General features: G+C 47.9%; 1 protein-coding gene across 2 annotated transcripts in view; it reads right to left on the bottom strand.

The window, feature by feature from the left end:
- LOC146822540 (uncharacterized) overlaps positions 1-24,794 on the bottom strand; it is a 137,546-nt gene that overhangs the window by 61,841 nt on the left and 50,911 nt on the right. For both annotated transcript variants that reach the window (XM_085613660.1, XM_085613661.1), the window contains exon 5: positions 22,947-23,057. In XM_085613660.1, coding sequence (XP_085469786.1) covers positions 22,947-23,057 — 111 coding nt within the window. The remainder of the gene's footprint in view (positions 1-22,946; positions 23,058-24,794) is intronic.

Below are 24,794 nucleotides of genomic sequence, written 5' to 3'. Positions count from 1 at the left end.
CCTCTGGGTCTTTGTCCACTCCGGCACTGGCCAGGCTTGGCTGGTGCAGAGTGTGTTGGGTCCGCGGTCCCGGGCTGGTGCCAGGGATAGCAAATAGGTTTCTTGAGTAGAGCCTCTACTCGTGGGAGTCCCAGGGGCTTAGAGCTAAAAGGTAGCCAGGTCCTCCGGGGTTGGTGAGGTTGCTGGCCACGTGGGATGCCGCGCTGGTGCAGGTTCGAGAGTCGACAGGCCGGTAGGGCTGGGGCCAAAGCAGTTGGTGTCTTCTTCTCTTTTTAGCAGCTGCAGGGCAGGTCTTTGTTCTTCTTGCTCTTCTTGTCGTTTTCTATCTGGAATCTAAGGAAGGAAGGTTCAGGGGGCCCCTAAATACTAGATTTAGGGGCGTTACAGGTAGGTGAAGGCCAGGGACCAATGGGTCCTTGTCCTGGGGTGGGTACACCCCCTATCCTGCCTCTCTCCTGTGGAAGGGGGGCAGTAGCCTAATCCTGATAGGGTAGGGCCTCCCATCTTCAAGATGGCGAGAGCCCGGAGATGTGCTTCACCTCGCCTCCCCCACCTGAGGGGTGGGGTGGGCAGGCTGGCACATCCCCTGTCCTTGTATGGGGTTTCCGGCCAAGCTTTCCGCCAGAGTGGGGGGTTGCCGTGGCCTGGGGAAACTCCAACTGGCGGCATGCCTTTGAAGCTTCCCTTTGCTCATCCTGGGGGAGGAGCTTTCTCACCTCACCCAGGATGTGCATTGTTGCAGGCCCGGGAGAGCAGGGGCTCTCCCACCCAGGGGTCCAGCAACGTGTCTGCTGTGTGGCAGCCTGGGCAGCCTCAGAGCAGACGTGGATTGTAAGTTAGCTGTAAGGGGGCATCTTCTAAGATGCCCTCTGGGGTGCTTAGTACATTAAATCCTACACTGGCATCAGTGTGGGTTCAATGTGCTGAGAAGTTTGATACCAAACTTCCCAGGCTTCAGTGTTGCCAATATGGTGCTGTGGAGCTCGTGTTTGACAAGCTCTCAGCACCATGTATTCTTAAATGACAGCACTGCACTTACAGTGCCCAGGAATGGACCCGGGTACTGTAGGGGCACAGGGCTCCTGCTCCTGTGCCCACACCATAGGCGTAATGCACCCAGCTAGAGGGGTGGCTGACATATGCCTTGGCAGTGTAGGTGATGGGCATGGTACACAGTGATGTGTGCCATGTCGACTCTTTGTTTTGTCCTGCACCCAGACACTCAGCCTGCAAGGGCAGTGTGTGTGTGTAAGGGTACAGGGCCTCTGAGGGTGGCACAATGAGTGCTGCAGCCCTTAGAGGCCTTCCCTGGTCACAAGGCCCTGGGTACCTAGGGTACCATTTACTAGGGGCTGACATGTGGCTAGGGTTTGCCAATTTGGAGTTTGTGTGGTTTAAGGAAGGAACATAGGCCCTGGGCACCTGATTGGCAGGAACCCAGGGTACACTCAATCGAAGTACATTCAGCAATTTAGCAAAAAGTGGGGGCATACCATGCAAGAAAGATGGCACTTTCTCACACATGGTAAAACTGGCTTATACTTGACTGCCACATTTTACTTGCCTGTAAGACCCTAGTATATGGAATAGAAAGTGCACCGAGGGCTGAAGTCCAATGCCACCTGTGGACGGCAGCACCTACTGTGCCACCCCCTATAGCAGCAGTGTAAACCTGGTTACAGGCCTACGAGTGTAGCCTCACTGCTGCAGGGTACAAACCGCAGCGCGTCCAACCAAAATAACCCTTTTTAACAAGAAAAAGCTCCCTTTTGAATATTAAAAACTCACCCCTATGTAGGCCTTGTAGCCCACAAGGCAGGGTGCATGTTATTTAAAGGTGGGACATGAAGAAAGGATTATGTTATTTACCCAGTAGGCATCTGTTCTTTGCAGGTAGAGCTGTAGATTCACATGCTTTGCGTACTCCTGCCATCTAGTGTTGGGTCCGGATGCTAGCAAGTTGTTTTTCTTCGAAGAAGTCTTACCAGTCGCGAGGTAAGGCGACTCCTCCTTTCGGTGATAGTGCGCATGGGCATCGACTCCAGTGTTAGATTGTTTTTCCGCAAGAGGGTGAGAATGGAGTAAGTGAAGTATATAGATGTCCATGCGTATGTAATGTAAATAATGAGAACTGCAAAAACCACAGGTGCCGGGAAGGTGGGAGTGTAAAGAAAAAACAGTATCTCAATTGGTAGCACTATAGAGGACAATTAGACATGTATGTATAATACATTACGTGGAAAGAAAGCGGGAGACTCTGAAATGATTTTGAAATGTGCACATGGCATCATATAATTATGTTCAAGATGAAAGGTACAGTTGTAGCAGCACTGTAAGCAAATAATGCGTGAACAACCCGAATTGGATTTGGTGCTCAATTGTGTACGTGACACAAACAGGTGGCGACGCAAGTGACAATTGTGAAATCAGTGAAAACGGCACAAGGTGCCGATGTGAACAAATATATACAGTGGATGTTGTGGCTCAAGACAATGATTTACAATGTTAGATTTGCGAAATTGAAACAATTTCATTTGAGCCACAGAAGGAAATGCACCATCAGTTGTGTTGAGGAGTCGACGACGTTTCAATCCTATCAATCAGGACCGGGTTGTGGGTAATAGCGGTGCTGGAAAAGACACGGTTCATCAATCGCGTGTTGCCGGGGTAGAAGGTCTCCACTGGGGACCGGAGATCCTTAGTGTAAAAATTCAGGTGGATGTATAATTACAGGCGCCGTGTTCGAAGGGACATCGGCGGGAGGAAGGTGAGAGGCTCCTCTGTGTCCCACGATCAAGGAACTGATTGGGGAGACCTAGTGAAGCAGACTGAATCCGGCGGTGTAGCAGTCATCCGGGACCCGCCACGTTCGTGACACTCCGCACACGAATCTACAGCGCTACATGCCATAAACAGATGCTTACAGGGTAACATAATCCGTTAGAGGCATGTGTGCTGTAGATACACATGCTTTGCATCGACTATAAAGCAGTATTCTCCCAGAGCGGTGGCTAACCTGTAGGTGTTGTAGTTGTTTGCAAAAGTGTCTTTAGCACTGCCTGCCCTACATTGGCTAGTTGACGTGCTAACACATCCACACAATAGTGTTTGGTAAATGTGTGTGGTGTGGACCATGTTGTTGCCTTACAGATGTCAGCTACAGGAATGTTACCTAAAAAGGTCATAGATGCATTCCTATTTTATGAGTGGAATGTGCTCTAGGAGTATAAAGTTCTTTTAACTTTAGTTAGCAAATTTGAAGGCATTTAACAATCCACCTTAAAATACCAGCTTTAGAGATAGGATTGCCTTTGTGAGGTGTAGCAAATGCAACGAACAGTTGCTTTGTCTCACGAAAATGGCTTGGTCTTTCAATATAGTACAATAACGCTCTCATAACATCAAGTGTGTGAAGAGTTCTTTCTGCTACTGAATCAGGTTGAGGGAATAACACAGATAACTCAACTGATTAGTTAATATGAAAAGAAGAAACCACTTTTGGAAGGAATTTTGGGATTGGTGCGAAGAACTACCCTATCTTTGTGAATCTGAAAGAAGGGTTCTTCGAGGGTTAATGAATATGCTACTTACCAGTATGCATCTGTTCTTGGCATGTAGGGCTGCTGACATTCATATCTGTGCATAGATCGCCGCCTAGTGTTGGGTCCGGATGTTTGCACGTTGTTGTCCTGGAAGAGTCTTCGAAGTATCCTTGGATAGGTGACTCCTCCCCTGGACCACAGTGCGCATGGGCATCCTCTCCATCCTCAGATTGTTTTTCGCCATTGTGGCAGTGATGGAGTAGATACAGAAAGTGATGACTATGCTTACAGTAATTCTGAGAGCTGCAGCTGCTACAGGCGCCGGGGAGGAGGGAGGGCGATATGAATGTCAGCAGCCCTACATGCCAAGAACAGATGCATACTGGTAAGTAGCATATTCAGTTCGAGGCATGTGGGCTGCTGAATTCATATCTGTGCATAGAATGTATAGCAGTGCCCTCTATTAGCGGCGGCTACCAGTGCCAGCTGCAGCGGTCTGAAAAAGGGTTTTGAGAACAGCCTGTCCTACAGCTGCCTGCTGTTTTGATTGCACATCTACACAATAGTGTTTGGTAAATGTGTGTGTAGTGGACCAGGTGGCTGCTCTACATATATCATGCAGGGGAATATTTCCTAGGAAAGCCATGGAGGCCCCTAACTTACGTGTTGAGTGGGCTCGTGGGGGAATAGTTAATGTGCGTTTTGCCTTTTGATAACAAATTTGGATACACTTAACTATCCATCTGGCTATCCCTGCTTTGGAGATGGCGTTACCTTTGTGGTGTGGGGCAAAGGCAACGAACAGTTGTTTTGTCTTCCTAAAGGGTTTGGCCCTGTCGATGTAATACATGAGGGCCCTTTTGACATCTAGTGTGTGGAGTGCCCTTTCCGCGACAGTTTGTGGGTTTTGGAAGAAAACGGGCAGTTCAATAGTTTGATTCATGTGGAACTGCGATATTACCTTGGGCATGAATTTGGGGTTGGTACGTAGTACGACCCTGTTGGCATGAACCTGTATAAATGGCTCTTGAACTGTTAGTGCCTGGAGTTCACTAACTCTTCTTAAAGAAGTGATCGCTACCAGGAAGGCTACTTTCCAGGTGAGGAATTGAATCTCGCATGAGTGGAGAGGTTCAAAGGGTGGACCCATCAGGCGTGTGAGGACCAGGTTGAGGTTCCACATTGGAGCTGGTGGGTGGCTTGGTGGAATGACTCGTTTGAGTCCTTCCAAGAATGCTTTGATGGCAGGCACTGTGAATAGAGAGAGGTGCTGCCTGGTTTGTAGATAGGCTGATATTGCGGTCAAATGGACACGTATAGAGGTGTACGCCAGATTGCATCGGTATAGGTGTAAGAGGTAACAAATGATGTTTTGGATGGATGCGTCCAGCGGGTTAATGTCATTATTACCGCAGTAAATAACAAACCTTTTCCATTTGGCTGCATAGCAAGCTCTTGTAGTGGGTCTTCTGGCCTCCTTGATGATGTCCATACAGTCAGGTGGCAGGTTGAGGTAGCCAAACTCTAGGACTTCAGGAGCCAGATCGCCAGGTTCAGCTGTTGCGGATCTGGGTGCTGAATCTCTCCATGGTTCTGCGTCAAATGCGCGGGTTTGATCCGCAGCCTTTGATGCGGCACCACGGAAAGTTCGAGGAAGGTGGTGTACCATGGCTGGCGTGCCCACGTAGGAGCAACTAGGACGAGTGTCAGGGAGTGTTGTCTGAGTTTGCGAGCCACCAGCGGTATTAACGGTGCTGGGGGAAAAGCGTACGCAAATCTGCCGGACCAGTTCATCCATATCGCATTGCCCTGCGACTGCGGATGTGGGAACCTGGCGGCAAAGCTTTGGCATTTTGCGTTTTCGCTTGTGGCGAACAGGTCTATCTCTGGATGACCCCACTGCTGGAAGTACGGCTGGAGTACTGATGGGTGTAACTCCCACTCGTGCATCTGGTGGCTGTGTCTGCTGAGCAGATCCGCCATTTGGTTGTCCTTGCCGGGGAGGTGTTCCGCCATGAGGAACATGTTCCTCTGAATAGCCCACTTCCACATGCTCTGAGCCAGATGAGACAACTGTGGAGAGTGCGTCCCTCCCTGCTTCTGTATGTAGTACATTGCGGTCATGTTGTCCGTCCGGATCAACACGACCTTGTTGCACAGATGTACTTTGAATGCCTTCATGGCTAGGAAGATTGCCATCAGTTCCAGAAGGTTGATGTGCATTTTCTTCTGTTGTGTCGTCCATAGTCCCTGCACTGTGTAGTGGAGTACATGAGCTCCCCATCCCTGGAGAGACGCGTCTGCTGTCAGTACTATTTGTGGAACAGGCTCTTGGAACGGTCGGCCCTTGCAAAGGTTTTGTGGATTCCACCAATGCAGAGAGTTGTATGCCCGACCGCTCACCAACACTAGGTCTTTCAATTGTCCTTGAGCCTGATTCCACTGACGTGCCAAGCACTCCTGAAGCGGGCGCATATGTAGTCTCGCGTGTGGGACTATGAAGATGCAGGAGGCCATCATGCCTATCAACTGCATGAACACTCGCGCCGGAAGGGAGTGTTGAGGTTTGAACTTTGAAATCAGCATTTGCATGCTGTTGATTCTCACCAAATTCGGCTGAGCTGTGGCCACCAGAGTGTCTATAGTCGCACCTAGGTACTGTTGTACGTGTGCGGGCTGTAGATGGGATTTTGGGTAATTTAGTGAGAACCCCAGACTGTGAAGGAGGTGAATGGTGCGGGACATGTGGCTGGCACATTGCTGGGCTGACTTTGCTTGAACGAGCCAGTCGTCCAGGTAAGGGTAGACGTGTATGTGCTGCCTCCGTAGATGTGCCGCCACAGTAGCTAGGCACTTTGTAAACACCCTTGGTGCTGTTGTCACGCCGAAGGGAAGGACTCTGAACTGGTAGTGCTGCCCTTGAACAGTGAACCTGAGGTATTTTTTGTGTGATGGGTGAATGGGTATGTGGAAATACGCATCCTTGAGGTCCAGTGTGGCTAGAAAGTCTCCCTGCTTGAGCAGCGGGAGGACTTGCTGTAGAGTGAGCATGTGAAAATGCTCGGAAAGAATGTATCTGTTTAGGGGTCTCAGGTCTAATATAGGTCTGAGTGACCCGTCCTTTTTCGGTATTAAAAAGTACAGGGAGTACACCCCCGTACCTTGCTCTTGGACGGGTACTACCTCTATTGCGAATTTTAGAAGCATACTTTGCACCTCCTGCTGTAAGAGCGTTAAGTGCTCTGAGGACATAGGACGGTTTTTTGGAGGTATTGTGGGTGGAGTGGAGGTTAGTTCTAGACAGTAACCGTATTTGACAATATCTTTGACCCACCTGTCCGTGGTGATGGAGTTCCACGTGGACAGGAACCTTTGTAGCCTTCCCCCGACAGGTGTTATGTGGTCGGGAGGAAGGGAGAGGGCGTCACTGCTTGTTTTTGGGGGAGGACCTGGTGTTGCCGTAGCCGCGTCCTCTGCCCTTTGTACTTGAGCCACGATATCCACCCCGGGTGTTTTTATCGTAGGTGGTTTGGGTATTGCCTTTGTTGTATGTCTGCTGTGACCCCTGTCCTCTACCTGCTCCCCTATTTCCGGGGCGACGAAAGGAGCTGCTCCGAAAGGACTGAGTCTGGAGAGCCCCCATGGACTTTGCAGTGTCTGTGTCCTTCTTTATTTTCTCAAGGGCTGTGTCAACCTCCGGCCCGAATAAATAGTCGGGGTTGACAGGTTGGTTCAGTATATTATTTTGCACCTCAGGTTTGAACCCGGAGATTCGCAACCAGGCATGTCGTCGCAGCATGACGCTTGTGTTTATGGCCCTGGCCGCCGTGTCTGCGGCATCTAGTGCACACTTGATGGAAGCATGTGTGAGTAGCTGTCCCTCTCTGATAAGAATTTCTGCACCTTCTTTGAACTGGTCAGGGAGATGTTGGAGTAGTTGCTCCATTGTATCATAGTGCGCTCTATCGTAGCGAGCGAGGAGCGCTTGAGTGTTGGCTATGCGCCATATGTTGGCAGCCTGGGCGGCAACTCGCTTGCCAGATGTCTCTAAAACCTTGGACTCTTTGTCCGGGGGAGGAGCGTCACCTGTCGTTTGCGAGTGTGCCCTCTTGCGAGCATTCGCAAAGACAATGGAGTCGAGAGGTAATTGGCCTCTGATGTAAGTAGGGTCCCCAGGTGCTGATCTGTACTTTTTGTCGATCCTGGGGTTTATCACCCGTGCCCTGGTGGGTTCCTTGAAGATGTCCTTGGCTGGTTTGAGGACTCCTTTCAGCATGGGCAGAGTCTTTACATGCCTTTCCGAGGAAGCGAAAGTGTCCATAAGGAAGTCGTCTTCCACGGTGTCAGAGTGAAGCTGCACTCCATGATTATTTGCAGCACGTTCAATAAGAGCGTTGAACGCTGCAGTGTCCTCTGTCGGAGATGTTTTCGCTCCATAGAGTTGTGGGTCCTGTGCATCTAGAGGTGCACTGGGGTCTGCAGGGTCGCCCCAAGTTTGATCAGGGTCCTGTTGGTCATCAGGGTCCATGTCTCCGTGGTAAGGGACTTGGTCATCCATATAGTCTGCCAACGCATCCGTGTCGGAGTGTGTGGGAGAGAATGATAGTGGGTCCTGGTAGGGCGAGTCGAAAGATTCGCAAAGCACAGGTTCTGAGTCCACAGGCAGCTTTCTCTTTAGTGGGATCCTGAAAGGGTCCAAGGGTGGCTCTGAAGTTATCCTCCGGTCATGGATAATCATCCTGCCGGTGTTGGCGTCGATGTAACGTGACGGAGACGTCTCAGCAGGTGTAACCGTGGTGTGGGGGACCCGTGTCCTGAGTTGGAACATTTTCGGGATCGTGGATGGCGGCAGGCCAAAAGTTATGTTGGCTGGCGCCGAAGAGGCTGTTTGAGCTTTTAGTAGGCCGGAGCCCGATGTGTCCTGGAGGACCGCTTGGGTTTTGCTGCTTTGTGCTGCAACGGTTCGCGCTTGAAGCGCTTTCTAGGCCTTAGCGCCCACCAGGTTTGTAGAGGCGGCCGTGGACTTTTTCGGCGCCGGTGGGTCATCAGGTCGAGGGGCGGAAATGGCCGTCGACGTCTTCGATGCAGGAGGCTTCGGTGTTGCCGTGGAAGCGACGTGAGACGCAGCAGGTGGTATGACCTTTGGTTTAGGAGTCGATGGCGTCGGCGCCGAGAGCCGAGCAGGTTTGATGGCACCGAGGGCCTTTTTCCGAATGCCGACTCTGGCGTCGGCCGCTTCAAGTTCGGCACCGAAGTCTCGTTTGGTACGCTCGGTGCCGATGCGTGTCGCTGGCGTCGAAGGTGTGGAAGGCCTCGATCCGACTAGCGCCACTTTCGGTTTCGGTTTCATTTGTACCGGTGCAGCTTTCGGTTTCGTTTTGGTAGAAGGGAAACCAGCCGGTTTAGGTAATAATGGCTGCCGCTGAACGTCCGAGGCCGGGCCCGAGGGCGGGGCCGAAGTACCGCGGGATAGGTCTCGGGTAAGGCCCGAAGGCGATCCCTCGACCGGAGCCATAGACTGTGGCACTGGGCCCTCGTCAGTCTGAACGGGTAGGCCTTGCTCGTCATTGGAGCTACTCTCTTCGGCCCCTAAGGCCTCATCGTCGTCTCCTACCTCGGCGTTGTCTTCATCTCTGCGAAAGAGTGATTCGTCGACGTCGTCCAAACCGGAGTCATGTTCGGAACCGGGATTTGAGGGTAGGATTTCCAACTCCTCGACATCTTCGGCATTGAAGATGTCTGCCGGGGCCGGTGCCGCGTGCTGCGCTTCGAGTCTCGCCGCTCGTCGATTCCGTAGAGTCTTCTTGGAACGGAACCGGGCACAGGCCATGCATGTCGATTCGTCGTGGTCCGGCGACAAGCATTTGTTGCACACCGGGTGGACGTCGATATGGGGATATTTCGCATTACATACCGGGCACCTCTTGAATGGTGTCCTGGACTCCATTGTCGGTGTCGTCGATGGTCAGGTAAAAAGCGAAAAGTTGTTTCCGAAGTTAGTAAGCTAACAGGCAGGGTCGAAACCGATCGAGTGAACAGTACCGACGCGAACTAAAGGCCTTTTGGCCTCGACAAAGTTTTTTCCTAACTGGAGTTAAGATAGCACATCCGAACCCAATGGCGGAAAAAAATAATCTGAGGATGGAGAGGATGCCCATGCGCACTGTAGTCCAGGGGAGGAGTCACCTATCCAAGGATACTTCGAAGACTCTTCCAGGACAACAACGTGCAAACATCCGGACCCAACACTAGGCGGCGATCTATGCACAGATATGAATTCAGCAGCCCACATGCCTCGAACTGCATGTAGCTCACCAATTCTCCTTAATGAAGTGATAATGAGGAAGGCAACCTTCCATGAAAGAAACTGTAATGGACAATTGTTTAATGGCTCAAAAGGTGGACCCGTGAGTCTTGTAAGCAGAATGTTCAGATTCCAAACTGGTGCAGGAGGTACTCTGAGTGGTATTACTCTTTTAAGGCCCTCCATAGAGGCTTTAATTACTGGAACCTTCAACTAAGATAAAGGTCTGTTTTGCAAATATGCGGCTACTGCTGCAAGGTGCAATCAAATGGATGTGTAAGCTAGACCGGCTCGCTGTTGACGCAAAAGGTAACAAATAATATTTTGGATAGAGGTGTCCAGCGGATCTATGTTGTTGTTGTTACAATACACAACATATCTTTTCCATTTTGCTGCAGAACAGGCTCTGGTGGTAGGCTTTCTTGCTTCTTTAAGAATAGTCTTACAATCTCTTGGCAAATTTAAGTATCCAAACTCTATGACTTCAGGAGCCAAATCGCTAGATTGAGCTCCTTGGGGTTTGGGTGTCTGATTCCCCCATGGTTCTGAGTGAGAAGTTTGGAATTGAGATGCAGCTTTTGATGTGGAACCACTGATAGTTCCAAGAGTGTTGTGAACCTCGGCTGACGGGCCCATGTGGAAGCCACTAAGATTAGTGTGAGCGGTGTTTGTCTGAGCTTCCGAACCAGAAAGGAGAGGCGGAAAAGCGTAGGCAAATATCCCCGACCAATTCATCCATACGGCATTACCTTTGGATAGAGGGTGTGGGAACCTGGAGGCGAAGTTTGGGCATTTAGAGTTGTCCACTGTGGCGGGAAGATCTATTTGTGGGAATACCCATTGTTGAAAGTATGGAAGCAGAACTTGGGGATGAAGTTCCCACTCGTGTATTTGTTGCTGCATCCTGCTGAGGAGGTCGGCAATTTGATTGTTCACTCCTGGGAGGTGCACTGCCAGGCGATGAATTCTGTGATGGATTGCCCAATGCCAAATGGTCTAAGAGAGGCATGATAGTTGCAGAGTGCCCCACCCCTGTTTTTGCACATAGTACATGGCTGTCATATTGTCCGTGCTGACTAAGACAACTTTCCCTATGAGGTGAGACTGAAAAGCTTTCATTGCTAGATACACAGCTAGAAGCTGTGGATAGTTGATGTGAAGACTTTTGTGCTTGTTCTCCCATAGTTCCTCAATTGTCAAATTGTGGCCATGGGCACCACAACCTATGAGAGAAGCGTCTGCTGTTACCACGATCTGTGGAACAGGGTCGATGAAGGGCCACCCTTTTGACAAGTTCTGTGTGTTCCACCACTGCAAAGAACGATGGGTGCGGCTGTCTACCAACAATAGATCTGTTAATTGACCCAGAGATTGATTCCACTGACGTGCTAAGCACTCTTGTAGAGGACGCATGTGTAATCTTGCATGAGGCATTATTGCAATGCATGATACCATCATTCCTAACAGCTGCATGAAAGTCCTGACTGCTAAATATTGATTCCACATATTTCATAACTAATTTGATAGAAGTTTCTTCCTCCAAGGCCTTTCGCCACTCCTTTTCAGAAATAGCACACAACTCCGGTAGATCAATTGCAGCAACTAAACAATCAATCTTATCATCATCTGTTGCCTCACTTTCATCCTCAACACACTCAGAACTACATGACAAATAGTCCGAACATCCATTCCTACTACCCGGGATGTACTCTGGCATAAAATCATATTGGAGAAGATTAGATGAGAGCCGTGCTATGCACGGTGTAAACCCTCTGGCATTCCTTCCACTTAAGATGTAAATCAAAGGTTTGTGATCAGTTTGTATTCTGAACTTCCTTCCCCACACCTAATTCTGGAACTTCATAACTGCCCAACAACAGGCTAAGAGCTCTTTCTCAATTACTGAATACTGTTTTCCACTGAATTTAAGACACGTGATGCAATAGTTCTGATCTCACCGCCTTCTTCTTGACTAACTACAGCCCCCACACCTACATTGCTCGCATCCACGGTCAAAATGCATTGCAGAGCAGGATCCTAATGTTTTAAGATGTTTTGGGTGAAACAAGTTGGGCATTCACCCAATCGAAAACTTCCTGACACTCTGCAACCCACACAAAAGCTGCCTCCTTCATAAGTAAGGATGATAAGTGTCTCAACCTTGTAGCAAAACTTTGGATAAACCTTGAATAAAATTCACATAGCCCCAAGAACGACTTCAGACCAGGCTTATCTGCAGGTGGCTTTGTCTGATTAATACTGTCAACCAGACTAGACTTCGGGGTAACTCCTTTGCTGCTCACAGAATATCCAAGATATTCAGCATTGTCAGTTAGGAAAATACATTTATCTCTTCTCAGCACTACCCCTTTCTTTTGGATTCTGTCTAACACTTCTTCTAGAACCTTATCATGTGTCTGCCTATCAGGTGCAAAGATTAACACATCGTCTTGAAATACAGATAATCAAGTGATGCCTTTCAGTATATCCGCCTCTGTACATTGAAAAACGGAGGCCGCTGATTCTAGTTTAAAAGGCATGCGGCAATACTGACAGGTACCAAAAGGGGACACAAATGCTGTCAAATGCCGTGATTCTGGCTTCAATTCAATTTGATGATAGGCCGAAGCTAGATCGAGCTTGGTAAAGACTCTGGCCCCTTTCACACTAGGGAGTAGTTCATTGATGTTTGGTTAAGGGTGTGAAACTACCCAGATTTCTTTTTTTTAAGTCCACACAGATCCCGAGTTCCCCATTCTGTTTGCGAACCACTACCAAGGGAGAAAGCCATAACAACAAATCAATGGGTTCAATAATGCCATTTTTCACTAAAGTGTTGAGCTCCCTTTCTAGATCTTTTCTTACACTGAATGGCACACTTCTGAGCTTATCTTTTACAGGCTGAGCACCTTCTTTTATTATTAAGCAACGTTTTCTTCCAAACTTACCTGAGAAAACATGAGGGGATTTATTTATGAGATCCTCTCATTCAAAACTGTCCCTCACCACCATCACCTGCTCACAAGCACCTGGTTTGAGGACCATCCCAAATAAACCCTGGTGGAAACACCCTAGATGTTCAACCCCTTGTGAGCCACATAAACCTTTCCAGCTGTTTTCCGTCACTTGAATTCCATTATGTCCTCAATGTAGCCACAGAGATTTATACTGCGTCCTTCATATGATACTGCTTTTTGGTCTGGTGGTAACAACAGTCTGGTGGGCCACACCTTTTCAAATAAACTTTGTGTGATCACGGGGATTCGTTCCCCACCATGATCTCGACATACGGATCTACGCACAAATCAGGATTACCAGTTACAACTTCGTCACTTTGTACTACCATGACCATGTCCCTAGGATCCTTAGTTATATACAGTTCAATCTCCCTACTAGTATCATTGTCTGACACCCGTGCAAAAGATCACAGTTGTTTAGTCTTTGAAGCTTGATGCACTTTAGCAAAGTGACCCTGCCTATTGCACAACTTACAAGTTACGAACTGTGCTGGGCATTGTCTTCCACCTCTTCCATGTGTGCGGTAGACACACCAAAAACAAATGTTCTGTTGGGAGAAAAACGACGTGGGTTTGTCAGGTTGAGCTTGTCGAAACTTGACTCCCTTTTCGTTGTCCTTCAAATCTCCTTCACCTTTTATTTGAACCACTCCTACCGGATCATTACACTTCCCCTCCAGTTCTTTTGAAGCTGCCTAAGACGTTTAACCACTTTTGGCAATTCTTATTGTTTCACCCAATGAAGGCTTTCCTATGGAGAGCAGTTTTTGTTTAATAGACTTATCATTGCAATGACAAATAAACTGATCCCTTACTAGCTGATCTGCAAAGTTTCCGAATTGACATTCAGCAGCCAGACTTCTTAATGCAGTAATATATGTGTCCACATCTTCTCCAACATTTTGAGTGCAGAGGAAGGATTTGTGCCTCAACACAACGAAACTCGCTGAGTATCAAATCTATTACTTAATGTTTTGACGGTAACGTATAGTTTCTTACCTGCCGGTGTAGTTTTGCAGCTTGAAGACTTTCTGGATTCACTATGCTGTGCATTATCCTGCCATCTAGTGGTTGGGTCTGGAATCGTAGTATTTCTTCTCTTTTTTTTTTTTTCGTGGCTTAGGTGGGCGTCGACATCCCATTATTTGGTGACGTCGACGCGCTTTTGGCGGAAGCTCCCACCTTTGGTCGCCATCTTCGTATTCTTTTTTCTTATCTTGTGTTATCTTTCTTTGTTGATCCATTTAGTTATGATTGCAATTTGTATCATCCTTTCCTCCTGTCTCATCTTTCTGGCGGAGGAGGGTGCATCCAGAAAGTCTTCAAGCTGCAAAACTACACTGACAGGTAAGAAAATATACGTTTTGCAGCATGAATCTTTCTGGATTCACTATGCTGTGCATAGACTTAGTAGCGGTTTGTACTTATTGTGGTGGTTGGGTGGAAGATGAGCACTGGTTACTGAAAATGTGTGTGTGTGTGTAAGACCTTCTGTCCCACTTGCGCTTCCTTATTCATCTGAATATCCACACAGTAGTGCTTAGTGAACGTGTGCACTGAAGACGATGTTGCAGCTTGGCAAATGTCTTGAATAGGTGTGTTTGTTAGAAACGCAATTGTTGCTCCTTTCTTCCTAGTACAGTGAGCTTGAGCAGCTCCCTGTAACTCTTGTACTGCCCGCTTGTGGCAGAGTTGAATTGCTTGTGCAATCCACCGTGCAATGGTGTTTTTGGTGACTGGCCGTCCCAAAAAACTGCTGGCAAAGGATACAAAGAACTGTGTAGTTTTCCTGCACTCCTTTGTCCTCTTTATATAGTGCATGACAGCCCTTCTGGCGTCCAGTGTGTGTAGAGCGCCCTTTCTGTGCTTGTTGTAGGTTTTGGGAAAAACTCTATATTTAGATTGTTTGGTTAATGTGAAACCGAGACACCACCTTTGGTATTGAGTGTGGGTCCGTCCTCATTACAATCCGGTCGCTGTGTATTTGTAGGTAGGGCTCTTGGAGTGTTAGCGCTTGCAATTCACTTACTCTTCGTAGCGGCGTAATAGACACTAAGAAGGCTGTCTTTAGCGTGAGAATGCGCAGTGTCGCCTTGTGAATAGGTTCAAAGGGCGCCTTCATCAATTGAGTTAGCACCACGTTGAGGTTCCATGTTGGTGCTGCAATCCTTTTTGGGGTGCGATCCTTTTAGCTCCTTCTAGAAATCTTTTGACAACTTGGGAGGAGAAGAAACTCTTCCCTGTTTCTCCCCTTGTGTAAGCCACTATCACCGCTAAGTGCACCCTTAGGGATGTGTAGCTTAGGTTGCTTTGTAGCAGGTGTGTTAAGTATTTTAGTACTGTGGATTCCCTCGTGATCTTCCGTTGTAGTTTCTCCTTGATGCACCATTGGGAGAACCTTTTCCATTTTGCTATGTGGCACTTCCTTGTTGTCTGTCTCCTTGCCTCTCTGAGTACTGCCATAGTACTAGCTGGTAGTTTGAGGTGCACAAATTCTAGGTCTTCAGGAGCCATGCTGCTAGGCTGAGCCTCTCTGGTTCTGGGTGCAGTACCTTTCCGTTCTGCATTGTTAACAGGTCTCTTCTTCTTGGGAACCTGTGTGCTGGTTCTTGTGCCATTTCTACTATCTGTGAGAACCAGGACTGTCTGGCCCACTGAGGAGCTATCAGTATTAGCGTCATGTTGCTGATCCTGCATTTGTTGAGTACCCTGTGTATCAGTGGGATCGGGGGAAAAGCGTATGCAAATGTCTTTGACCAACTTATCCACAGCACATTCCCCAGTGACCGAGGGTCTGGTTCTCTGGATGCGAAGTGTTGGCATTTTGCATTCTGGCGTGTTGCAAATAGGTCTATTTGCGGTGTTCCCCACCTTTGGAATATTTTTTCTATTTCCTGCTGGTTGATCTCCCATTCGTGGGATGCTGACGTCTGCCTGCTGAGTCAATCTGCTTCCACATTGTCTTTCCCTGGGAGATGTATTGCTAGTAGGTCTATTCTCAGTGGAATGGCCCATGCCCATATTTCCTGTGCTAGCTTCGATAGAGCTACTGAGTGTGTTCCCCCTTGCTTGTTGATGTAGACCATGGTCGTGGTGTTGTCTGTTTGGATCAACACCCTGTCCCCGTACAGCTCCTTCTAAAGTGCCTTGAAGGCTAGGAACAATGTCTTCAGCTCTAGGTAATTGATGTGTTTTACCGCATCTTTCTGTGTCCATAACCCATCACCTTGAGTTTGTTCATGTGCGCTCCTCATCCCGGGTGGGAGGCATCCGTTGTGATGGTCACCGTTGGAGTTGGTGGTGTGAATGGCTTCCCCTGTGCTATGTTTTCTTTGTTCCACCACGCTATTTCCTCCTGCACCGCGTGTGTGACAACCATTAGATCTTCCCAACTCCCTGTTGCTTGTGACCATTACTGTTGGAGCCATTCTTGGAATGGTCTCATGTGGAGTCGTATATATGGGACTAGGTGTATGCATGACGCCATCATTCCCATGAGCTTGCTCACCGTCCTCACTGTCAGAGCTTCCCCCTTGTGGTAGCGATGTGTCTCCTTCAGTAGTGCCCGTGTTCTCCTTGTGCTGGGGAACACCTTTCCCTGTAAGGTGTTGATCTCTGCCCCTAGGAATATCTTCACCTGTTCTGGTTCTGTTGAGGATTTTCCCCAATGTATTGAAAACCCTAGTTGCATTAGCGTTTGAGTGACCTGCTGAATGTGTTGTTTGCATTGGCTGTATGAGTTTGCCTTTACCAGCCAGTCATTGAGGTACGGGTATACGTGTATCCCCTGCCTCCGTAGGTGTGCTGCCACCGCAGATATGCATTTTGTGAACACCCTTGGTGCGGACTTTAGCCCGAATGCCAGGACCGTGAACTGGTAGTGCGTTTCCTTGATCACACACCTTAGTAGGCGTTTGTGTCTTTTGTTCATGAAGGTGTGTAGGTAAGCGTCCTTTAGGTCAATAGTTGCCATGTAATCCCCTTCCTGTATCTGGGGTATTACTTCTTGCAGAGATGTCATCTTGAATCTTTGAGTCCTTACGAATTTGTTTAAGAACCGTAGGTCCAGGACAGGTCTTAAAGTTTCGTCTACTTTTGGTACGAGGAAGTAGTTGGAGTAGACCCCCTTGTTCCTTTCGTTGTACGGCACCGTCTCTATTGACTCCTCCTTTAGGAGCTCCTGTGCCTCTAGCAGCAAGAGTGATAGTTCTGCTGGAGAGTGTCCCTTGTAGTTTGGCCTCTTGTTTGGAGGTGGCATTTCTAGTTATATGCAGTAGCCGTGTTGTATGATGTTTAGTATCCCTTTGTCGGTTGTGACCTTCTTCCACTCCGGGAAGAAATTCCTGATTCTGCCTCCTACAGGTGTTCTGTGCTCGGGGAACTGTTTGTCTTGTGATACTAATAGTTGGTCTTCTTCCTTGTATTGTCGCCCCCCTCGAGGTGTAGTGTGGGTGGGCGTCCTTCTTACAGCGGAGTCACTTTGAGGTGGGGTGCTGTCCTCCTCTTCTTGTCTGACCTCGTCCGTTCGAGCGCCCTCGAAAGGATTGTCACCGTGGCTGGTACTGCCAGCTTTGCTGTTGCTGTCCCAGTTGCTGTGTCTAATTGCCTCCTTGGAAACCCTGTTGGAAGGCTTTATGTGATGTTCCCGGCTGGCTGTTTTCTCTGCCTGCTGGTCTCCTTGAGGGGTTGCCCCCTCTCATCCCCCTGAACTGCAGCGCTCCCATGGACCTTGCGGTTTCATTGTCCTTTTTTAGCTGCGTAAGTTTTTCGTCAACCGGAGTGCCGAACAGTTGTTCTCCGTTGAAGGGTGTTTTCAGGATGTTATTTTGGACTTCTGGCTTGAAGCCCGAGATCTTCAGCCAGGCATGCCTTTTCTCCGTAACCCCAATCATCTACCTACTCGATGTCTCAGCAGCATCCAGGGCCGATTTCATGCATGTGTTTGCCATGATCCTGCCTTCTTTCACGAGGTGGTGTGCCCTCTGTTGGTAATGCTCTGGGAGGTGTTTAAGCAGTTGGCCGACTTCCTCCCAATGCTGGTAGGCATGTCTGTTAATCAAGGCATTTGAGTTGGCGATGCGCCATTGATTCGCTGCCCTCCTCTCCATCTTCCTCCCTGTGAGGTCCATCCTCCTGCTCTCCTTGTCTGGAGGTGGTCCGGAGCTCGTGGGCACGTTGGCCCTCTTCCTAGCTGTCGATGCTATTATCGAGTCAGCAGGTACTGATCCCTGAATATATGCTGGGTCTTGTGAGGAATGTTTATATTTCTTTTCTGTCCTTGGGGTCACTGACTTGCATACAGCTGGCTCCCTAAAGGCCTCCCTGCCCTGGTCCAGCACACTTTTTAGCATGGGTAGGAATTGGCTCCTGGTCTGTGTAGGAAGCAGGGTTTCCAGGAGAAAACAAGCTTTGGACTTCTCCTCCTCTAGCTTCACTCCATAAGGAATTGAATATAATGGGAAATCCAATCCACCCTTGAGGGCTTGGGCAAATCTAATGAACGGGTAAAAGGTGCCTTCCAGGGATTTATTTGGAATACTCTGTTCTATTGCTTTTGATATATATTTTTAACTGCAAGAATTATTGATAAACTCGCCAGAGAGATATTATTCAAATGTATTTTAACTAAGAAATATTTTTGTTCCTTGTGAGGACGTAAGAACCAATGAACCAATCACAAAACAATAAATATTCAAAACACGGGTATATATAGAAAAAGGTTTTATCTTTTGAAATTTATCAAGGGTACTACAGAGTTATACAAACAATGTAACAAGAGGAAAATAAATACAATTGTATAATCCTTCAATGTCACTATTGTAAACACTTCTTCTCATTGTACATTATTTTCCAGAAGAGAGTGTGAATGTCGACGTTTCAGTCTCTATGCATTTGTCCATGAGACCATCTTCAGGACTATCATAAATTTAAACTGTTGACCCCTGAATGGTGTTTCCAAAGCTTCAAGAATTATAGAATACAATTGATGCGTATATGTCAAATCGATCGTCGTTCTGTAGCTTTTGTTTAAGATGAATAATCGTTAAAAGATACAGGTAAGTGAACTCTGGTGCTTTTTGGACGGTTTAATTAAATTTCCAGTCCCCAGCAACTTCTCAATTGAAGAAGTTTATTCTGTTAAGTTTTGTAGCGCAGCGAAAATTCGGCAGTCTGCAGTCGGATTACTAATAATTCTTGAATCTTTGGAAACACTATTCAGGGGTCAACTGTTTACATTTATGATAGTCTTGAAGATGGTCTCATGGACAAATGCATAAAGACTGAAACGTCCACAGTCCGTCTCTGTTGGCCGAACCTGCTTCAGTCCATTACTGCTGCAACCTCCAGATGTGGATAGCCTCCGTGGGTTTGTGTGGGTGACTCACCTGGTTGTTGCCAAAATGTATGTAGTGATGAAGAACAAGGCATCACAAGTATCTAAGGTAAACTTCTATATTTCCGCATGTAAGTACGTTGGCGAGCCACCAGCAGCTCCTTCTCCTTCAGCCGCCACCAACCGTCATTCGCCGAACCTCCCTCGAGCATGGCACACACAAACCTGTGTTCCATGCTTGACATTCTACACGGCTAAAGGAGGTGGAATACTACATTATCCTAAGGGGAAAACCCCATATACTACATACGGGTACTTAGCAGCGACTTACAGCACCAATCTTCTGGAGTTAAGGTAAGTACAGGGCAAGGTCCAAGGTAGCACCAACAGGTCACCTGGGGAGGCTCTGGGGTGTCTGGGCGCAGACGTGCTTATCGGATTCAGGTGCCCTGTTGGTTTCAATGGGGCATGGTCCTGGGACAAGGAGGCTGCATGTAGGGACTGGGGGACTAGTCCAGCTGAACCAACAGGAGGGGCTCAGGTCTCTTGATGCTCTGGCATGTAGGGACACCTTTGGTGCACTTCTCCTCAGACTGTGGGGCTCGGATGCAGTGGTGTCGTGAGGCGTCGAGTTTTTACTGCAGGAGACACTCAAGGTAGCGGGGGCCTGCACAAAGAGGTTGCAGGCAGCGACTGGGACAACAGTCCAGGCAAACCTCAGGTGGGGTTCGACTTTGGAGGGTCTCAGGACCTCACAGGCACCGTTGGTCCACTTTGACTCAGGCTGCAGGGGTGAGGGTGCGGGATGGCGGGTACGGGTGCAGTGGTGCTTTCTGGTGTCCTTGGAGATCCAGAGTCCTTGTGGTTCTTCTTAGGTGCCTTGGAGGCAGAACAGCTGCAGGATGAGTCGTGTTTGGTTCAATTGTCGGGGACAGCAGGCAGGCCGGCAGGGTTGGCGTGAAGTCAGTTGCAGCTCCTCAGCTCTTGCTTTTCATGGCTCTTCAGTGTCATTCTCTTCAGGTTGGAGGAAGCCTAAAGTATGCTGCAGTGTTTAAGAAAGAACTGAAAGCCAGTTTTTTTGTGCAGGCTTAATTCTCAGTTGCTCACTTTCCGCTCTATGCTGTCTCACACCGGGCCACTCCTTGGAGTAGTTGTGTGCGTTACAAATTGCTATCATTATCACACATCCCTGTGTGCCATGCCTGAAGACACTGCAAGCAGTATAGGTAAGCCACTCCTACAGTAGACCTTACATTCCTAAGGCAGAATGCCCTATAATAAATGTGTGGACATATCTGCATGAGCACACATGTAGTGCCATGTTGTGTTTTCACTTTTATCTGCAACAAGATACACAGGCTGCAATGATAGTCTGCATGAGCGTGCTGAGGGGTCCCTTAGGGTGGAACAATACCTGCTGCAGCCCCTAGGGACCCTCGTTAGCCTCCTTGCCCTGGGTACTCGTGGTACCATTTACTAGGGACTTACAGGGGTGCTAAGGGTACGGCCAATTGAGGTAACAATTGTAAAGTTTTAGGGAAAGAGATCTGGTACTGGGGACCTGGACAGCAGGAACCCAGGGCACTTTGTCAAGATTGCATCACATACCAGGGAAGAGGTGGGGCGACCATGTCAAAAGGGGCTCTTTCCTACAAGCCTAATTGACTCTCAAAGACTCCGACATTCTTTCCCTCTGCTCTCCTCCTCCCTCAAACCTGCAGCCACTCAACATGCCCATCTGTATAGACTCCTCCACTTCACCAACCAACCTCAATGCCATTTCCCCAACACCTGAAACCATCACAAGCATCCACCCTATGAAGCATTACAGCTCTTTAGCGAACTATCCTTGCACATCTAACAAACGTTTACACTTCCCCGTGGCCCATTATACATGTGCTAAGCAACTGCTGTCATTAGGAAATCTACAACTGATCCATTGCTTCCTTCCTCTCCTTTCAAGGTCTCAAGTTGCTAGTCATGAATTAGGGCCTTATTCACAGTTTGGCGGACGGGATACTTTGTTGTCAAAATGTGATGGATATCCGCTCGCTGTATTACAAGTGCCATAGGGGCCTTCTATAGAGTTTGGCAGACGGCATGCTGTGTCAAAACGTGATGAATATCCGTCCGCCATATTACAAGTGCCATAGGGGCCTTATATAGAGTTGGCGGACGGCATGCTGTGTCAAAATGCGATGGATATCGGCCCGCCATGTTGCAAGCGCCATAGAGGCCTTACATAGAGTTTGGTCGAAGTGATATTGGTCAAAACGTGATGGATATCCGTCCGCCATATTACAAGTGCCATAGAGACCTTATTTAGAGTTTGGCGGACGGCATGCTGTGTCAAAACGTGATGGATATCCGTCCGCCATATTACAAATGCCATAGGGGCCTTATATAGAGTTTGGTCGACGTGATATTGGTCAAAACGTGATGGATATCCATCCGCCATATTACAAATGCCATAGGGGCCTTATATAGAGTTTGTCGGACGAGATGCTGTGTCAAAATGTGAAGGATATCCGCCTGCCATATTACAGGTGCCATAGAGGCCTTATATAGAGTTTGGTCAACGTGATATTGGTCAAAACGTGATGGATATCTGTCTGCCATATTACAAGTGCCATAGGGGCCTTATATAGAGTTTGGTGGATGGGATACTGTGTCAAAATGTAATCAATATCTGCCCGCCATATTACAAGTGGGCCTTATATAAAGTTTGGCTGCCGTGATACTGGTCAAAACATGATAGATATCCACCTGCCGTATTACAAGTGCCATAGGGGCCTTATATAGAGTTTGGTGGGCAGGATACTGTGTCAAAACGTGATGGATAGCTCGTCTAATAAGTTACAAGTGAATAGCTGCTTTGTTTAGAGTTTGGTGGTTGGGATACTCTGTCATAACTTGACGAATAGCTTGTCTGTCATATCACAAGTGCCATAGGCTATGATGAACTTGCAATACAGGGAAACAAGACATCTGCTGATTTGGTGACGGAGCATCTGGTTTTCCAAACTCTAAGGCCCTTAGTCTCTCTCATGCCTTCAACTCACCATGCCCGCCTACCACAAACACTTAATAGCTTAAGCTCATTCTTTTCAACCAATACTTCTCAAAATGTTAACCATGATGCACTCCTAGAACTATAGCACCACTGCGTTCATTAAAACATTCATATTCCTGGTTCACTGGCTCTCTTCTGGCATAGCTAACCAGGCCTCCACGGTTATCATTGTGCTTGATTCACTCGACTTCCACCACAGTCGATTATGGGATACACTGGGGTCTGCCCTCAGGTTTCCTTCTCTTTTCCCTCTATGCAACAGGACTTACCTTAGATCACATTACCATTACATTTTGGTACTTATGACAATAAAAGGTTACCTTTTGTCAATTCTCTCCAAATTGCATTGCCTGTATTTGACTATTATTTGCTTGTGGACAGTGGCTTACTGCCCGATGCTCACTCAAGCAAGAAAGGCTTCATCAACTAACATTTCAAGGAGTAATGGTTCCATCGTCTAGCCACAGGTTTCCAGCATCCTCTGAGAAAATGCAGGTTCCTATTTGTCACCAACACACAGTTAACACCTACACTGGCAAATGGCAAGAGACAAAACACCCACTGGGCAGAAGCAAACAAGGTACGCACGTGATGGATACAAAGAGAAAGTAAAAGTATTGGTAACTTACAGAAATACTTCCTACCCCTTTCAAACAGTTTCAAATAACATATTTACCAGAAGTGTGGTGCTTGTCTCTTCCCACTGAGCAGCGAGTGTTCTTGTAGGATGGCTCTTCTTTCTGTTTAATCCGCAATAAGATATCTGGTTTAATGACGGGAAATGACACTAAACAAGAAAAAACACTCAGCGTTAGAACATACGGAACCCTCAGAACTGTCAGACAAGAGCAAGCCTGATCTGAAAGCATTACATAGGGATAGAACAGACAATGGTACTCCGTACTCAATATATATAAATCACAATGCATCAGTGTTAGAAATCGGGTTTCTGGTTGGCAGAGGTATGCACCGTGTCCAAGCAGGAACCAAAATCCAAGTCAGGGTAAATCAGATACACACTAAAAGATAACCTGTGCTCACCCTCAAGTTGCTTGGCACAGAACAGTCAGGCTTCTCTCTCTAAAAAGGGAATGTGTAAAGCATTTGTGCAACACAACACAGTAACATAATGAAGCCACCACAACAATACTCCACACAGACTTGGAAACAGAGACAATATTTTTATGAAGGAAACAAGACGAAAATAACAAAAATCTAACAAGTATAACCAGAGTTATTACATTTTTTAAGAATATACAAAAATATAGTGTTTAGAGCCTTAAAGCTCCAACTGGGATATCTGGTCACGGGTGACCATGGTAAATTCAAAGTTTAGGCCGACCACGATAGAGTGCGGGTTGGATAAAGGGATCCGCCTTGGCCTGTTGGTGTGTCAACGTCACAGACGAGCTGCGAGGAGCAAAGAGACGCGATGCGTCGGTGCCAATCCCTAGGATTCGTATGCAATGTTGTCGAGCCGAATAATCCTGGATGTGTCCCGGGCGAGCACCTCTGGAGATCGTGACGCATCGTCATAATTGAAACAGGCTGTGTCTGAGAAATGCGGATACTTTCACTTGTAGCACAGAAAACCCACTTCCAAGGGCTCAGGACTCCATTGGTACATCTTGACCAGGCAGACTCACAGGTGGCAAAGTCTAAGTGCTGTTGTAAGGTTGCAAGAAGTCATTGTTGTCCCTTTGACTTAAGACCAAGGGACAAGCCAGCATGCCCCTAGAGTCACTCTGGGTTCAAGTAAGATGGGTCCAGTCCTTTTCCTCAGCAGGACAGAGGGTAGCAGGCAGCACAGCAGAGCAGAAAATCAGTTCTTCTAGAGCAGCAATCCAGCAGAGTGGCAGAATTCTTAACAGGCCCAGGAGGATCTGCTTTGGTGAGATCAGAGACCCAGTACTTACACCCATTTGTGCCTTTGAAGTGGGCGTGATTTCAATGAAGGGTCTTTGAAGTACACAGAAGCCCCTTTCTTCCCAGTCCTGGCTTTTATATACAAAACAATTGGCCTAGAGTTCAGTTCTCGAGTGTGTGAGACCATTGCTGACTGAGTGTGTGCAACAAATGCTTTACACTGTCCTCTGATACTGCCTTACTGCTAGACCAAGCTACCTCTTTAGAGAGTAAGGTTCTATTTAACTTTAACCTCTGCCAAACCTCTGGGGACTGTGGACTCTGTACACACTGTACCTTACTGAGGTGCAGTATATACAGAGCCACTTTCTTACAGTGTGCTCCATCACAAACCAGAGTCCCCATTGGCGACTAAGAAACTCTTTTGTGCTTCCGGGTTTCGGTGTCGCCGCCCAATCCCAAGCTAAATTCTGGACAGAACCTGGGAAAACGTCAACAAAGCTGCCAGGAGGAGCTGTATAGTCCCTATTTCAAAGGAGAGAGATTCGTGCTCAGGAGGGGCTCCTAATGTGCCCGTGCATGAGGAACACACTGCTCAGAAAGAGGGCTTTGAAGGAGCTGAAACAGGATGAGCCAAAGACACCCACTCAATCATCAG

The sequence above is a fragment of the Triturus cristatus genome, chromosome 6, assembly GCF_964204655.1.
Source record: "Triturus cristatus chromosome 6, aTriCri1.1, whole genome shotgun sequence".
Taxonomy (NCBI): Eukaryota; Metazoa; Chordata; class Amphibia; order Caudata; family Salamandridae; genus Triturus; species Triturus cristatus.
This window is presented reverse-complemented; position numbering and strand designations above follow the sequence as displayed.